The 17,064-nt window shown below is 40.0% G+C and overlaps 3 protein-coding genes across 3 annotated transcripts; all 3 read left to right on the forward strand.

The window, feature by feature from the left end:
- The first annotated feature begins 6,063 nt into the window (after nucleotides 1–6,063).
- On the forward strand, nucleotides 6,064–6,939 carry CG40813 (uncharacterized protein). The gene is made up of 2 exons (NM_001110601.3): nucleotides 6,064–6,423; nucleotides 6,497–6,939. The coding sequence occupies exons 1-2, from the start codon at nucleotides 6,108–6,110 to the stop codon at nucleotides 6,820–6,822; spliced, it is 642 nt and encodes a 213-aa protein (NP_001104071.2). The 5' UTR covers nucleotides 6,064–6,107; the 3' UTR covers nucleotides 6,823–6,939.
- A 3,855-nt stretch (nucleotides 6,940–10,794) lies between these two features.
- Nucleotides 10,795–11,670, forward strand: CG46504 (uncharacterized protein). The gene is made up of 2 exons (NM_001414115.1): nucleotides 10,795–11,154; nucleotides 11,228–11,670. The coding sequence occupies exons 1-2, from the start codon at nucleotides 10,839–10,841 to the stop codon at nucleotides 11,551–11,553; spliced, it is 642 nt and encodes a 213-aa protein (NP_001401063.1). The 5' UTR covers nucleotides 10,795–10,838; the 3' UTR covers nucleotides 11,554–11,670.
- A 4,177-nt stretch (nucleotides 11,671–15,847) lies between these two features.
- On the forward strand, nucleotides 15,848–16,723 carry CG46505 (uncharacterized protein). Its single transcript, NM_001414116.1, has 2 exons — nucleotides 15,848–16,207; nucleotides 16,281–16,723. Exons 1-2 carry the CDS (start codon nucleotides 15,892–15,894, stop codon nucleotides 16,604–16,606), a joined length of 642 nt encoding a protein of 213 aa, NP_001401064.1. The 5' UTR covers nucleotides 15,848–15,891; the 3' UTR covers nucleotides 16,607–16,723.
- The last annotated feature ends 341 nt before the right edge of the window (nucleotides 16,724–17,064 follow it).

Here is a 17,064-nt window from a genome sequence, read left to right on the forward strand (position 1 = left end):
ATCAACAGAATATGGTAATGATGACATTAATGTACAAAAATTAAAAAATACAAAAATTTCATGAATTTACGAATTTACAAAGAGACACAATATTTTTAAATCTACACAATACATATAAATAAATAACAATTCAAAGTACAATTTTATATACACCAAAAACAGAAAAAAGCAAAATTATATGTATATTATAATACAAAAAAAAAAAAAAAAACAAAAAAAACAACACAAAAAACAAAAATAGCAAAAATATAAAATAAAAAAAAAAATTTTTTTAAATGACTACATATATTACGTCATTTCTTTAAAAAGGGAGGTGTAGTGTATCTACCCTCAATATTTAGAGTAGAGTTAATATGCAAGTAAAGTATATACATTGTGACACTTTGTCACATAAATTATAATGAACATAAATAATATCAAAAGACCACCAACACTTTTATGAACACTCCAGCTCTTGAAATACGATCTAACGCTTATACATAAGCCGATCGCGGAGCGTGAGAATGCTGAGCATGCACTTAGCAGCTCAAGTGGTCAAGCTATACATAACATATGTATGCCCTAAAGAAATTATTGCCGGAAGCGATCCCACTGCTGAAGATCTCTGTTTCATCGTTAGACGGCTCGGGCGGAATGTAAAATTCTCGCCTCCTCTGGACGTCTTCGACGATATCGTTATTGTTGTTAATATCGGCTTCATTGCGCCTCTCAAAGCCACGTTCTCCTCTTTCCTTACGTTCACCGCATTGGGCCTTAAATAATGCCTTCGCGTCTTCCACGACGTACATCAATTTCAATGTTGCATGTTCAATGTTGCAAATTCTAATGGCACAAGCCATTAAATCTCGGCCAGCGGTAATTACCAGTATAGCACACTTTTTATCGGCGACGGTACCTTGTATCCAGATTTCTTCACATTTCCCACAATAATGCCCCTTAAATCAGCACTCATAAAGTTTTTTATTGCTTGTGGAACGTCGTTGCCGGTCACCTTTTATTTATTATTATTAAGTTGTAGGTTTGTAGGTATACTGCGACCCAGTCGGATCTATTGTACTACCCCTTGTATAAATGCCTGAATTTTATTGGGGTTCAGGGCTGCAATTGTTTTCCGTGTTTTCCATACATGCCCAGCGCCAGAAAGCGCCATGCAATCACATATAATATGTGCAGAGCTCTCCTCCTCCATGCAGCAGAAGCGACAGAGTTCACTGTCTGCAATGCCCATTTTGTGCAAATGGCTGTGAAGCCGGCAATGCCCCGTAAGAAGGCCAGTCAAAATGCGCACAGTGTTTTTCCTGTGTGTCATTAAGGTCTTGAACCTTTTATGGTTATATTCACGGAGGAGAATCTTAGACTGCCTTAGTCGTGGTAGGTGTTCCCAGAAGGACAGACGTTTTTCTTCGTCTAGTAACTTCAGTAAGCCCCGTACTCTGCGGTGACCAACACACCAGAAAGGTTTGGGCCCAATTAGAGGGTTCTCTGCCCTTTCCTGGCTAGGTTGTCCGCTAGCTCAGTAACGTGAGCGGCAGAGAGAGAGAGGTGTCAGCTATAGGAAAGACCAAGATGGAGATAAAACATCCAAACGGCAAGCGGCAGTGGCAAAAGGTGCGCCAGGAACCAAACAAGAGCAAGAACAAGAACCAAATGAAAGTTTTATGGCAATAATGACGAGTCCCGTTTAATGACGATAGAGATAAGGATGATGATGTTGGTTTTGGACATGGATAGGATGAGCCATAGCGAATATATCGGGCATTAACGCGGTGGCACATACATATAAAATAAAAGCGCTCCATATGTCAAGGATTTTTTTTTTTTTGTATTAACGAAATTATTTTATTTAATTGACTAACGTACTATTACCCTTCTTGGACAACTTAATCTAATCGGTATCAATTTTAACGATTCTTATTATTTACAAAAATTATATGATTAAGAGTATAAAGGAAATGCAATGTTTAGGCAGTAATATTTAGAAGGTTTGAATTAAGTAGGATTTATGTCATGTTCCGGTCAGTCAGGTCTTGAGGGTGGTGGCGTTTTAATCTTCTTCTCGAACTTGTCCGATGACTTTGGGCTGCGATACTTAGTCGTCTAGCTAGCCTGACTATTAGGATGATATTCTACTCTGTTATTGTATTTTTTTTTGCTATTTCCTGAATCCTGTCTCCAATTTTTGTCACATTCAGATCGCTTTCGATATCTCTGGTCCTCATATACCAAGGAGCGCCTGTAATCTTCCTCAGAGTTTTTTCCTGAAGAACCCAAATTTTCTTCAGGTGCGTTTTGGCAGCGATTCCGTACACCTGTATGGCATAGAATAGACCAGGAGTTAATATGCTCTTGTAGATTTTAACCTTGTTGGCGAGGGAAAGCTTGTTGCGAGCAGCACTTAATCAGGACATTTTAGAAACCTTATTTTTAAAGGACTGTTGTATCGCCGTGATATGCTTTCCGAAGGTTAAGCTTCTATCTAAAATCACTCCAAGATATTTGTATGATGATTTGTGGTCAAGCACTCTTCCTTTAAGTGAGACAGAATGGCAATTACCTATGAGCTTTGTGAAGGTGACGTTTGCACATTTGTCGGCATTGATGCAGATGTTCCACAACTCCGCCCAACTCTGGAATGCGTCCAAGTACTCTTGCAGTGCGTCTGAGGCCTCGATAATGCTGTTGCCCTTTGTCAGTACCGCTGTGTCGTTAGCATATGTTGCAATCAGCACATCTTTACGATCTAATCCAGTGACTGCCGTCTGGGTGGGCATGTCCGCGGAGAAGATGGAGTGTAGAGTAGGGCCTAGCACACTTCCTTGAGCTACTCCAGCTTCGACGGCTTTAATAGACGAAGTGCATCCATCAGAAAGTACGTCCTAGCAAAAAGCTCTTCACAAGCTGAAATAGCTGGGAAGTTAGAATTTTCTTTGCTTTATGTAGAAGTCCAGGATGCCACACTCCGTCAAAGGCTTGTTGAATGTCCAGAAAAGCTGCTGGAGTTGCTCGGCTGTTCCATGTTGAGTCCGGAATCCGAATTGGAAATCAGGTATCGCCAATTCTACAGGCTCAACGTCACGCATCCTGTTGAGAATTATTCTTTCCATAATTTTACCAAGGGAAGGGAGGAGGCTGATTGGTCTATACGAGTCTACCTCTGTTGGCTTTTTCCTTGGTTTCAGTATCAGGATTATGTTTGCATTCCAGACTTTTGGGAAATAACCCTCGAGTAAAACTCATTAAAAATGAGTACCAGAAATCGCAGAGCTTGGCCTGGTAGGATTTTTATCGTTCTGTTGTCGAGAAGGTCATAACCCGGGACTTTTTTTGATTTCAACAAGGAAACAAGTTGTTTCAGTTCTTCGAGAGTGACAGGATCCGCGGGCCGTGTCATTTGAAATGGCGTTTCAAGAGACTCCGCAACCAGACGGCAATGATCCGCATCGGCAAGTGCGAGCGGCTTAAATCTTTGCTCCAAGCTGCTTGCAAACACTTCTGCTTTATCATGTGATGTGCGGCACCAACCGCCAGATGGGCTTCTTATAGCGGATTTCTGAGATGCCTGAAACTTGAACCTTTTCGTGATTCTCCACAAGGAGAATTGTGAAGAGGTATCGGTGCCCATGTTCTCCAATAGGTTGTCTATCTGTTGCAGTTTCCTTTGGGTCAGCACTTTATGGAGCCGATTTGATAACCTTCTGTAGATCTGCTGGATTCGGACATCTCCTGTTCTTGCAAATTCCTTTCTGACTTTCCGTTTGAGGCGAAGGAGGTCAACTATTGCACGAGGTAGGAGTGACTGCACAAAGGCTTGCACGTACTGCTGCTTCTTTCAGTTTTTCCATAAATAAGCTTATGGCGTTGTCAATACCTTCTGTCCCTTGAATTTCCATGTTTAAGTCGATTAGTTCAGACAGGTGATCCTTGAAGGTCTCGACATGAGTACCAGGAGCTAGGAAACGGGAGCGTAGAGGCTTCTTTAGTGGCATGGCTTGCTGATCAGCCAGGAGAGGGGTGTGGTCTGATGAGAGATCGTGCAGTTACAAGAGAATATAATGCAGATGGAGCTACCTGCGTGTTGGAGGAGAAAAATGTTGGGTCTCTATTAACAAGGGTTTATTTCGAAAATGCTCTTTATATGATTACAAATTTGTCTGTACAGTTTGACAGTTCGCTTAAAAATGAAAAACTAACAGAGTGAGAAGTGTTTTATTTTCTGTGAATCTGCTGACCCGGCAGATTTGGGGACTGTCTTTGTTTACATTTTGCTGAGCTGTTTCCGCCCACAATGTTGCACTATGCTGCGACGAACTAACAGCTCAGCCGTGGAGGTTTTGAGGGGTGGGGGAGTTGGCGTTGAAATTGCTGATGTGGTAACTCGTGTACTGTAAGATTGGAAGAGTAGTTGATGTTTCACTACAAAAAGACTAGGCAATCGCGAACGTCCGTATGCAACGAAGGCTAGGCAGAGACTACTTGATGGGATGCCGTGGAAACAACTTGTCAAACCCTACCCAACTACCCTATCAACTAGACTGTGGTTCTTGGTGAAGTTGGGCGCCAGTTATAGAGATCTCCTATTCGGTGTCAAGGGGGTCTTCCTTCTTCGGTAGAGGTACGCCTCTTTTAATACTGAATTTAGGTTGATTATGTTGGAGGGCTTGACTTCCCCCCCTTAGTTATATTGCTAGCCTTGTGGCGTAGCAATGTAGTGTAATTAAGAACAAGGTTATTTTTACGGCTATGTGCCAGAGTGGAGCTGTGGTTTGTTGAGCAGCTTTGTAAGAACTAAAAGTACAGACAATATTCTTTGCTTAGTTTACCATACGCGACAATGCATCGCGCCACCAAGACATGAGCGGCAAGCCGACTCAGCATTTCTTGCGGCGCAGCGCAACACTCGAAATGGGAAGTGTCGGATTTCCACCGCCGAACGGTCTCAGCACAGAGCGCTGAACTCTATTATGGCGCGTCAGCATTGTTTATGCGAGGCTACTTAGTTGCTAAGGGAATATGACCTTGATTGTTTGTTAACTTATACATATATTCTAAGCCAGAGATGACGAACATCTAGCAACATCTAGTTTTAGCAACTTGAATTTTGTGAACATGATGACGAAGCCTTATCGAAACACTTTTAAGTACATTTTGATAAAATATATACGAACGAAGCACTGGAGTATGCCAGAATCTAGAAAATTCATTGACAAGCTTTTTAGTTAAAATTCCAAAGTTCTGACAGTATTGGATACGAACTATAAACAAGAGCATAGATTGCAATCTATGTTCTGAGAGCTTTTCATTGCTTTGCATCTTTAATTTCTTTAGTCCGCTATTTCTTATACTTTATCGCATTTTGGTATTTATTATATCCAATTGAATGTGTCAACGCACGAAGGAAATGGGCAAAAAGGAAGGAAAACGCTAGCAGGACAATGATAAAGGGCAAGCAGGAAACACGCAAAGAATGCTGCTGTCTGGATTTTTGACCCAAGAAGAACGAGGTACAACATACATAAATTTTAACAAATTCCGCCCAAGCGTCCTAAATTTAATTAGGGGTTGCTAACACTTATTTACAGCACCAAAATTAAATAATAACTAATTAACATTCAAGCGCCTCTTTTAATACCATTTTAAAAAATATTCGGGCATGCTCCGGTACTGCGGTACTCGATTACTCGATTCGTAAGAATTTTACAATTGCGAATTGAAATCGAAAAATGGGTGTTCCCGATTTCAAAATTGTAAGAATTTTTCGATTTGTAAACGGGAAAATTTTGTGTGGCCGAAATGAAAAGTAAATAGCTTTTTTATATCATATCTGATCTCATTTACTAAGGCAAAAAATAGTTTACTCCGTGGTCAATTGATGTTATTGTCAAAAAAAATGGTTAGGATTCTTGTAACGCACGATTTCTTTATTAAAATAGAACTGAATAAATCAAATGATCTATTACAAAGTGCTTTTAAGCGTTATGCTTCCTAATTAAAAGGCAGCAACATATCGATAGCTCTTCGATAAAAACGTAGACAGACATCACCTGTCAACTGTCATCCCTATAGCGTGCACTACAAAATTTATTTGACCCACGAGAACGTAAACTACAATGAAGGAAATAAAAAGGAAATCAAAGCCAAAACGCAAGCCCACTCGCATGGAAGTGGAGGAGATTGAGACCTCGGATAAACCACAGCCAGAGGATGGTGAGTCTGCGAATGGGGAGGCAAATCCCTCGGATGAAGGCGATGAAATGGAGCTGGCCAGCTTCAAAGCCGCCTGCAGTTCCTCGGATCCCGCGAAGAAAATCAAGAAGGGCATCATCTACATATCCAACATACCCAAGCACATGACCTTGACCCGCCTGCGGGAAATCTTGGGCGAGTACGGCGGCATCGGCAGAGCTTTCCTGCGGTCGCAGTCAAGTGAGTGGACCAAGTGGCATACATATAAGACCCACTGATTACCCAGTATATACCTTAATCTCAATTACTTTAGGTAAGCATCATAATATCCTCTTCGCCGAGGGTTGGGTGGAATTCAAGTCGAAACATGTGGCCAAACAGCTCGTTCTACTGCTGAACAATAAGCAGATATCCACGCGCAATAATTCCCCATTCTATTACTCACTGTGGAGCATGGAGTACCTGCCGCGCTTCAAGTGGGCCCGTCTAGCCGAGCTCATGAACTTCGTGCAGGTCACCAACTCCCAGAACCATCTCGAGTTCCTCAAGAAGAAGGCGAAGGAGGCCAAGGAAGTCAAGAAAGCCATGAAGGTTCTGGCTGACAGACTTCTTGAGTTACCGCTAGACTCTAACATCTAATATTAACCAGACTGCAAATATACTTAAATTAAGTAGATCAGAATGTGTTTTTTTATGTATTATTAAACGTTTTCTTTTTAATTCCAATAAAGGAAGAGCTAGAGCCTTTGGATTATCACTAGGTTAGATAATGGACTTCGAAGTTGAAGTGGGCTTAGCAGGGTTATCGCGATTGATAACGTACTCAGAACTGAACTACTATATGGGGACATGTTTGGGTTTATATAGGCAGATTGGGATAGCTTAAGAGCGAAGTTTAAGAGAATAAAGTCGTAAAAATCGGATGTTTAGGGGACGTGGACGTTGGCTCGCCACAGAGTCTGGATTTTGGACTTCGGACTTTTGCACTTTGCTCTGCGTAAATGAGCAATGAGCTTAATCGACGGGCTCTCGACCGTTGATTACATTTCGCACTTAGACATTATTGTGTGTGTTATTGTTTACAATAGTGTGTGTGCTTGAGGAGTTGTGGGTTTAGAATGGATATGCTACTTCCCCATCCTTAAGAAAAAGGCCTGTCCTCAGGCGTTTAGATTAGGGTACAATACAATATTAGGACTTATAATATTTTCATTTTTTAGGGTTTGATTTTTAAATTTTACAATTAACTTTAACTTTAACTTGGGGTACAGTCTTATATTTATTGATAAAGTACAATATTACAATAATAACTACTATGATTAATGTTGTAAATGTTATTATATGAAAGATATTATTCGTCTGATTGTGTTGTTCGATTATTTCTTTTGTCTGAATGTATTAGTGGTTCAAGTTTTGATACATTATTGTTTAGATAGATAGCTTGAGTATAGTCTAAAATGAGTTGGTAATTAATACTTCTTCTTATTGGACAGAACAATTGAATGCTTTTATAATGTTATTGCCTTCTATTATAGTTTCTCTATTGATACAGTTCTGGTTTAGGATAGCCTTGGGAAGGTTCCAAGTTGTGATTACATTAGGCTCTACATATTTTTTTTCAAAATCAGAATGGTATGTGTGCACACGTATGCTCATGCATTTGACAAAATATTCCCTTCACCTTAAAAGTTCTTAGACTTTAAATCTATATTATTTTTGATCAATTGGCACCATGCGAAAAATACTTGTTTTGCATTGCCTTAACGTTATTATTATTTAAACAAAGCTTAGAAATAGTAATAGACGAATCATTATATCACGAAAAAAAATTCAAAAATGACTTTATATTAAAATATTTGTCATTAGAGTATTCAGCGTGCGACGTGTGAAATTAACTAGGCAATGATTGTTGAGAGGTTGTGTCCGCACTTCGTGCCTTAAGATATGACTTTTGCAATAGACACTTTTCATATTTTTATGAAATATTTATTTCTCAATGTTGTTCTTTTTGATAAATTTATGTTTTAAATTACAGTAGTTATAATAATTTTATTATTTAAAATGCACATTAGATTCAGATGTTTTTCAGTTTTTTTTTATATTCCAATTTAATATTTTTAACAAGCAAGTTAACAAACAAGTTGTTTCAGTTCTTCGAGAGTGACAGGATCCGCGGGCCGTGTCATTTGAAATGGCGTTTCAAGAGACTCCGCAACCAGACGGCAATGATTCGCATCGGCAAGTGCGAGCGGCTTAAATCTTTGCTCCAAGCTGCTTGCAAACACTTCTGCTTTATCATGTGGTGCCGCACATCCGCCAGATGGGCTTCTTATAGCGGATTTCTGAGATGCCTGAAACTTGAACCTTTTCGTGATTCTCCACAAGGAGAATTGTGAAGAGGTATCGGTGCCCATGTTCTCCAATAGGTTGTCTATCTGTTGCAGTTTCCTTTGGGTCAGCACTTTATGGAGCCGATTTGATAACCTTCTGTAGATCTGCTGGATTCGGACATCTCCTGTTCTTGCAAATTCCTTTCTGACTTTCCGTTTGAGGCGAAGGAGAGATGAGAGATCGTGCAGTTACAAGAGAATATAATGCAGATGGAGCTACCTGCGTGTTGGAGGAGAAAAATGTTGGCTCTCTATTAACAAGGGTTTATTTCGAAAATGCTCTTTATTTGATTACAAATTTGTCTGTACAGTTTGACAGTTCGCTTAAAAATGAAAAACTAACAGAGTGAGAAGTGTTTTATTGTCTGCGAATCTGCTGACCCGGCAGATTTGGGGACTGTCTTTGTTTACATTTTGCTGAGCTGTTTCCGCCCACAATGTTGCACTATGCTGCGACGAACTAACAGCTCAGCCGTGGAGGTTTTGAGGGGTGGGGGAGTTGGCGTAGAAATTGCTGATGTGGTAACTCGTGTACTGTAAGATTGGAAGAGTAGTTGATGTTTCACTACAAAAAGACTAGGCAATCGCGAACGTCCGTATGCAACGAAGGCTAGGCAGAGACTACTTGATGGGATGCCGTGGAAACAACTTGTCAAACCCTACCCAACTACCCTATCAACTAGACTGTGGTTCTTGGTGAAGTTGGGCGCCAGTTATAGAGATCTCCTATTCGGTGTCAAGGGGGTCTTCCTTCTTCGGTAGAGGTACGCCTCTTTTAATACTGAATTTAGGTTGATTATGTTGGAGGGCTTGACTTCCCCCCCTTAGTTATATTGCTAGCCTTGTGGCGTAGCAATGTAGTGTAATTAAGAACAAGGTTATTTTTACGGCTATGTGCCAGAGTGGAGCTGTGGTTTGTTGAGCAGCTTTGTAAGAACTAAAAGTACAGACAATATTCTTTGCTTAGTTTACCATACGCGACAATGCATCGCGCCACCAAGACATGAGCGGCAAGCCGACTCAGCATTTCTTGAGGCGCAGCGCAACACTCGAAATGGGAAGTGTCGGATTTCCACCGCCGAACGGTCTCAGCACAGAGCGCTGAACTCTATTATGGCGCGTCAGCATTGTTTATGCGAGGCTACTTAGTTGCTAAGGGAATATGACCTTGATTGTTTGTTAACTTATACATATATTCTAAGCCAGAGATGACGAACATCTAGCAACCTCTAGTTTTAGCAACTTGAATTTTGTGAACATGATGACGAAGCCTTATCGAAACACTTTTAAGTACATTTTGATAAAATATATACGAACGAAGCACTGAAGTATGCCAGAATCTAGAAAATTCATTGACAAGGTTTTTAGTTAAAATTCCAAAGTTCTGACAGTATTGGATACGAACTATAAACAAGAGCATAGATTGCAATCTATGTTCTGAGAGCTTTTCATTGCTTTGCATCTTTAATTTCTTTAGTCCGCTATTTCTTATACTTTATCGCATTTTGGTATTTATTATATCCAATTGAATGTGGCAAGGCACGAAGGAAATGGGCAAAAAGGAAGGAAAACGCTAGCAGGACAATGATAAAGGGCAAGCAGGAAACACGCAAAGAATGCTGCTGTCTGGATTTTTGACCCAAGAAGAACGAGGTACAACATACATAAATTTTAACAAATTCCGCCCAAGCGTCCTAAATTTAATTAGGGGTTGCTAACACTTATTTACAGCACCAAAATTAAATAATAACTAATTAACATCCAAGCGAATCTTTTTATACCATTTTAAAAAATATTCGGGCATGCTCCGGTACTGCGGTACTCGATTACTCGATTCGTAAGAATTTTACAATTGCGAATTGAAATCGAAAAATGGGTGTTCTCGATTTCGAAATTGTAAGAATTTTTCGATTTGTAAACGGGAAAATTTTGTGTGGCCGAAATGAAAAGTAAATAGCTTTTTTATATCATATCTGATCTCATTTACTAAGGCAAAAAATAGTTTACTCCGTGGTCAATTGATGTTATTGTCAAAAAAAAATGGTTAAGATTCTTGTAACGCACGATTTCTTTATTAAAATATAACTGAATAAATCAAATGATCTATTACAAAGTGCTTTTAAGCGTTATGCTTCCTAATTAAATGGCAACATGGCAACATATCGATAGCTCTTCGATAAAAACGTAGACAGACATCACCTGTCAACTGTCATCCCTATAGCGTGCACTACAAAATTTATTTGACCCACGAGAACGTAAACTACAATGAAGGAAATAAAAAGGAAATCAAAGCCAAAACGCAAGCCCACTCGCATGGAAGTGGAGGAGATTGAGACCTCGGATAAACCACAGCCAGAGGATGGTGAGTCTGCGAATGGGGAGGCAAATCCCTCGGATGAAGGCGATGAAATGGAGCTGGCCAGCTTCAAAGCCGCCTGCAGTTCCTCGGATCCCGCGAAGAAAATCAAGAAGGGCATCATCTACATATCCAACATACCCAAGCACATGACCTTGACCCGCCTGCGGGAAATCTTGGGCGAGTACGGCGGCATCGGCAGAGCTTTCCTGCGGTCGCAGTCAAGTGAGTGGACCAAGTGGCATACATATAAGACCCACTGATTACCCAGTATATACTTTAATCTCAATTACTTTAGGTAAGCATCATAATATCCTCTTCGCCGAGGGTTGGGTGGAATTCAAGTCGAAACATGTGGCCAAACAGCTCGTTCTACTGCTGAACAATAAGCAGATATCCACGCGCAATAATTCCCCATTCTATTACTCACTGTGGAGCATGGAGTACCTGCCGCGCTTCAAGTGGGCCCGTCTAGCCGAGCTCATGAACTTCGTGCAGGTCACCAACTCCCAGAACCATCTCGAGTTCCTCAAGAAGAAGGCGAAGGAGGCCAAGGAAGTCAAGAAAGCCATGAAGGTTCTGGCTGACAGACTTCTTGAGTTACCGCTAGACTCTAACATCTAATATTAACCAGACTGCAAATATACTTAAATTAAGTAGATCAGAATGTGGTTTTTTATGTATTATTAAACGTTTTCTTTTTAATTCCAATAAAGGAAGAGCTAGAGCCTCTGGATTATCACTAGGTAAGATAATGGACTTCGAAGTTGAAGTGGGCTTAGCAGGGTTATCGCTATTGATAACGTACTCAGAACTGAACTACTATATGGGGACATGTTTGGGTTTATATAGGCAGATTGGGATAGCTTAAGAGCGAAGTTTAAGAGAATAAAGTCGTAAAAATCGGATGTTTAGGGGACGTGGACGTTGGCTCGCCACAGAGTCTGGATTTTGGACTTCGGACTTTTGCACTTTGCTCTGCGTAAATGAGCAATGAGCTTAATCGAAGGGCTCTCGACCGTTGATTACATTTCGCACTTAGACATTATTGTGTGTGTTATTGTTTACAATAGTGTGTGTGCTTGAGGAGTTGTGGGTTTAGAATGGATATGCTACTTCCCCATCCTTAAGAAAAAGGCCTGTCCTTAGGCGTTTAGATTAGGGTACAATACAATATTAGGACTTATAATATTTTCATTTTTTAGGGTTTGATTTTTAAATTTTACAATTAACTTTAACTTTAACTTGGGGTACAGTCTTATATTTATTGATAAAGTACAATATTACAATAATAACTACTATGATTAATGTTGTAAATGTTATTATATGAAAGATATTATTCGTCTGATTGTGTTGTTCGATTATTTCTTTTGTCTGAATGTATTAGTGGTTCAAGTTTTGATACATTATTGTTTAGATAGATAGCTTGAGTATAGTCTAAAATGAGTTGGTAATTAATACTTCTTCTTATTGGACAGAACAATTGAATGCTTTTATAATGTTATTGCCTTCTATTATAGTTTCTCTATTGATACAGTTCTGGTTTAGGATAGCCTTGGGAAGGTTCCAAGTTGTGATTACATTACGCTCTACATATTTTTTTTCAAAATCAGAATGGTATGTGTGCACACGTATGCTCATGCATTTGACAAAATATTCCCTTCACCTTAAAAGTTCTTAGACTTTAAATCTATATTATTTTTGATCAATTGGCACCATGCGAAAAATACTTGTTTTGCATTGCCTTAACGTTATTATTATTTAAACAAAGCTTAGAAATAGTAATAGACGAATCATTATATCACGAAAAAAAATTCAAAAATGACTTTATATTAAAATATTTGTCATTAGAGTATTCAGCGTGCGACGTGTGAAATTAACTAGGCAATGATTGTTGAGAGGTTGTGTCCGCACTTCGTGCCTTAAGATATGACTTTTGCAATAGACACTTTTCATATTTTTATTTATTTTATAAATTTTTATTTTCTACTACGTATTATTTTTATGAAATATTTATTTCTCAATGTTGTTCTTTTTGATAAATTTATGTTTTAAATTACAGTAGTTATAATAATTTTATTATTTAAAATGCACATTAGATTCAGTTGTTTTTCAGTTTTTTTTTTATATTCCAATTTGATATTTTTAACAAGCAAGTTAACAAACAAGTTGTTTCAGTTCTTCGAGAGTGACAGGATCCGCGGGCCGTGTCATTTGAAATGGCGTTTCAAGAGACTCCGCAACCAGACGGCAATGATTCGCATCGGCAAGTGCGAGCGGCTTAAATCTTTGCTCCAAGCTGCTTGCAAACACTTCTGCTTTATCATGTGATGTGCGGCACCAACCGCCAGATGGGCTTCTTATAGCGGATTTCTGAGATGCCTGAAACTTGAACCTTTTCGTGATTCTCCACAAGGAGAATTGTGAAGAGGTATCGGTGCCCATGTTCTCCAATAGGTTGTCTATCTGTTGCAGTTTCCTTTGGGTCAGCACTTTATGGAGCCGATTTGATAACCTTCTGTAGATCTGCTGGATTCGGACATCTCCTGTTCTTGCAAATTCCTTTCTGACTTTCCGTTTGAGGCGAAGGAGGTCAACTATTGCACGAGGTAGGAGTGACTGCACAAAGGCTTGCGTATTGCGTGGAGCACTCGGAGCAGCACGTACTGCTGCTTCTTTCAGTTTTTCCATAAATAAGCTTATGGCGTTGTCAATACCTTCTGTCCCTTGAATTTCCATGTTTAAGTCGATTAGTTCAGACAGGTGATCCTTGAAGGTCTCGACATGAGTACCAGGAGCTAGGATACGGGAGCGTAGAGGCTTCTTTAGTGGCATGGCTTGCTGATCAGCCAGGAGAGGGGTGTGGTCTGATGAGAGATCGTGCAGTTACAAGAGAATATAATGCAGATGGAGCTACCTGCGTGTTGGAGGAGAAAAATGTTGGCTCTCTATTAACAAGGGCTTATTTCGAAAATGCTCTTTATTTGATTACAAATTTGTCTGTACAGTTTGGCAGTTCGCTTAAAAATGAAAAACTAACAGAGTGAGAAGTGTTTTATTGTCTGTGAATCTGCTGACCCGGCAGATTTGGGGACTGTCTTTGTTTACATTTTGCTGAGCTGTTTCCGCCCACAATGTTGCACTATGCTGCGACGAACTAACAGCTCAGCCGTGGAGGTTTTGAGGGGTGGGGGAGTTGGCGTAGAAATTGCTGATGTGGTAACTCGTGTACTGTAAGATTGGAAGAGTAGTTGATGTTTCACTACAAAAAGACTAGGCAATCGCGAACGTCCGTATGCAACGAAGGCTAGGCAGAGACTACTTGATGGGATGCCGTGGAAACAACTTGTCAAACCCTACCCAACTACCCTATCAACTAGACTGTGGTTCTTGGTGAAGTTGGGCGCCAGTTATAGAGATCTCCTATTCGGTGTCAAGGGGGTCTTCCTTCTTCGGTAGAGGTACGCCTCTTTTAATACTGAATTTAGGTTGATTATGTTGGAGGGCTTGACTTCCCCCCCTTAGTTATATTGCTAGCCTTGTGGCGTAGCAATGTAGTGTAATTAAGAACAAGGTTATTTTTACGGCTATGTGCCAGAGTGGAGCTGTGGTTTGTTGAGCAGCTTTGTAAGAACTAAAAGTACAGACAATATTCTTTGCTTAGTTTACCATACGCGACAATGCATCGCGCCACCAAGACATGAGCGGCAAGCCGACTCAGCATTCCTTGCGGCGCAGCGCAACACTCGAAATGGGAAGTGTAGGATTTCCACCGCCGAACGGTCTCAGCACAGAGCGCTGAACTATATTATGGCGCGTCAGCATTGTTTATGCGAGGCTACTTAGTTGCTAAGGGAATATGACCTTGATTGTTTGTTAACTTATACATATATTCTAAGCCAGAGATGACGAACATCTAGCAACCTCTAGTTTTAGCAACTTGAATTTTGTGAACATGATGACGAAGCCTTATCGAAACACTTTTAAGTACATTTTGATAAAATATATACGAACGAAGCACTGAAGTATGCCAGAATCTAGAAAATTCATTGACAAGGTTTTTAGTTAAAATTCCAAAGTTCTGACAGTATTGGATACGAACTATAAACAAGAGCATAGATTGCAATCTATGTTCTGAGAGCTTTTCATTGCTTTGCATCTTTAATTTCTTTAGTCCGCTATTTCTTATACTTTATCGCATTTTGGTATTTATTATATCCAATTGAATGTGGCAAGGCACGAAGGAAATGGGCAAAAAGGAAGGAAAACGCTAGCAGGACAATGATAAAGGGCAAGCAGGAAACACGCAAAGAATGCTGCTGTCTGGATTTTTGACCCAAGAAGAACGAGGTACAACATACATAAATTTTAACAAATTCCGCCCAAGCGTCCTAAATTTAATTAGGGGTTGCTAACACTTATTTACAGCACCAAAATTAAATAATAACTAATTAACATCCAAGCGCCTCTTTTTATACCATTTTAAAAAATATTCGGGCATGCTCCGGTACTGCGGTACTCGATTACTCGATTCGTAAGAATTTTACAATTGCGAATTGAAATCGAAAAATGGGTGTTCTCGATTTCAAAATTGTAAGAATTTTTCGATTTGTAAACGGGAAAATTTTGTGTGGCCGAAATGAAAAGTAAATAGCTTTTTTATATCATATCTGATCTCATTTACTAAGGCAAAAAATAGTTTACTCCGTGGTCAATTGATGTTATTGTCAAAAAAAAATGGTTAAGATTCTTGTAACGCACGATTTCTTTATTAAAATATAACTGAATAAATCAAATGATCTATTACAAAGTGCTTTTAAGCGTTATGCTTCCTAATTAAATGGCAACATGGCAACATATCGATAGCTCTTCGATAAAAACGTAGACAGACATCACCTGTCAACTGTCATCCCTATAGCGTGCACTACAAAATTTATTTGACCCACGAGAACGTAAACTACAATGAAGGAAATAAAAAGGAAATCAAAGCCAAAACGCAAGCCCACTCGCATGGAAGTGGAGGAGATTGAGACCTCGGATAAACCACAGCCAGAGGATGGTGAGTCTGCGAATGGGGAGGCAAATCCCTCGGATGAAGGCGATGAAATGGAGCTGGCCAGCTTCAAAGCCGCCTGCAGTTCCTCGGATCCCGCGAAGAAAATCAAGAAGGGCATCATTTACATATCCAACATACCCAAGCACATGACCTTGACCCACCTGCGGGAAATCTTGGGCGAGTACGGCGGCATCGGCAGAGCTTTCCTGCGGTCGCAGTCAAGTGAGTAGACCAAGTGGCATACATATAAGACCCACTGATTACCCAGTATATACCTTAATCTCAATTACTTTAGGTAAGCATCATAATATCCTCTTCGCCGAGGGTTGGGTGGAATTCAAGTCGAAACATGTGGCCAAACAGCTCGTTCTACTGCTGAACAATAAGCAGATATCCACGCGCAATAATTCCCCATTCTATTACTCACTGTGGAGCATGGAGTACCTGCCGCGCTTCAAGTGGGCCCGTCTAGCCGAGCTCATGAACTTCGTGCAGGTCACCAACTCCCAGAACCATCTCGAGTTCCTCAAGAAGAAGGCGAAGGAGGCCAAAGAAGTCAAGAAAGCCATGAAGGTTCTGGCTGACAGACTTCTTGAGTTAGCGCTAGACTCTAACATCTAATATTAACTAGACTGCAAATATACTTAAATTAAGTAGATCAGAATGTGGTTTTTTATGTATTATTAAACGTTTTCTTTTTAATTCCAATAAAGGAAGAGCTAGAGACTTTGGATTATCACTAGGTTAGATAATGGACTTCGAAGTTGAAGTGGGCTTAGCAGGGTTATCGCGATTGATAACGTACTCAGAACTGAACTACTATATGGGGACATGTTTGGGTTTATATAGGCAGATTGGGATAGCTTAAGAGCGAAGTTTAAGAGAATAAAGTCGTAAAAATCGGATGTTTAGGGGACGTGGACGTTGGCTCGCCACAGAGTCTGGATTTTGGACTTCGGACTTTTGCACTTTGCTCTGCGTAAATGAGCAATGAGCTTAATCGAAGGGCTCTCGACCGTTGATTACATTTCGCACTTAGACATTATTGTGTGTGTTATTGTTTACAATAGTGTGTGTGC

The sequence above is a fragment of the Drosophila melanogaster genome, chromosome X, assembly GCF_000001215.4.
Source record: "Drosophila melanogaster chromosome X".
In the NCBI taxonomy this organism is placed as follows: Eukaryota; Metazoa; Arthropoda; class Insecta; order Diptera; family Drosophilidae; genus Drosophila; species Drosophila melanogaster.

Excerpts from the sequence above, each read along its gene's own strand:
- CG40813 (NM_001110601.3), top strand. The coding sequence starts at position 6,108 with ATGAAGGAAATAAAAAGGAAATCAAAGCCAAAACGCAAGCCCACTCGC. Across the intron at positions 6,424-6,496 it reads TTTCCTGCGGTCGCAGTCAA|GTAAGCATCATAATATCCTC; the intron begins GTGAGTGGACCA and ends CAATTACTTTAG.
- CG46504 (NM_001414115.1), top strand. The coding sequence starts at position 10,839 with ATGAAGGAAATAAAAAGGAAATCAAAGCCAAAACGCAAGCCCACTCGC. Across the intron at positions 11,155-11,227 it reads TTTCCTGCGGTCGCAGTCAA|GTAAGCATCATAATATCCTC; the intron begins GTGAGTGGACCA and ends CAATTACTTTAG.
- CG46505 (NM_001414116.1), top strand. The coding sequence starts at position 15,892 with ATGAAGGAAATAAAAAGGAAATCAAAGCCAAAACGCAAGCCCACTCGC. Across the intron at positions 16,208-16,280 it reads TTTCCTGCGGTCGCAGTCAA|GTAAGCATCATAATATCCTC; the intron begins GTGAGTAGACCA and ends CAATTACTTTAG.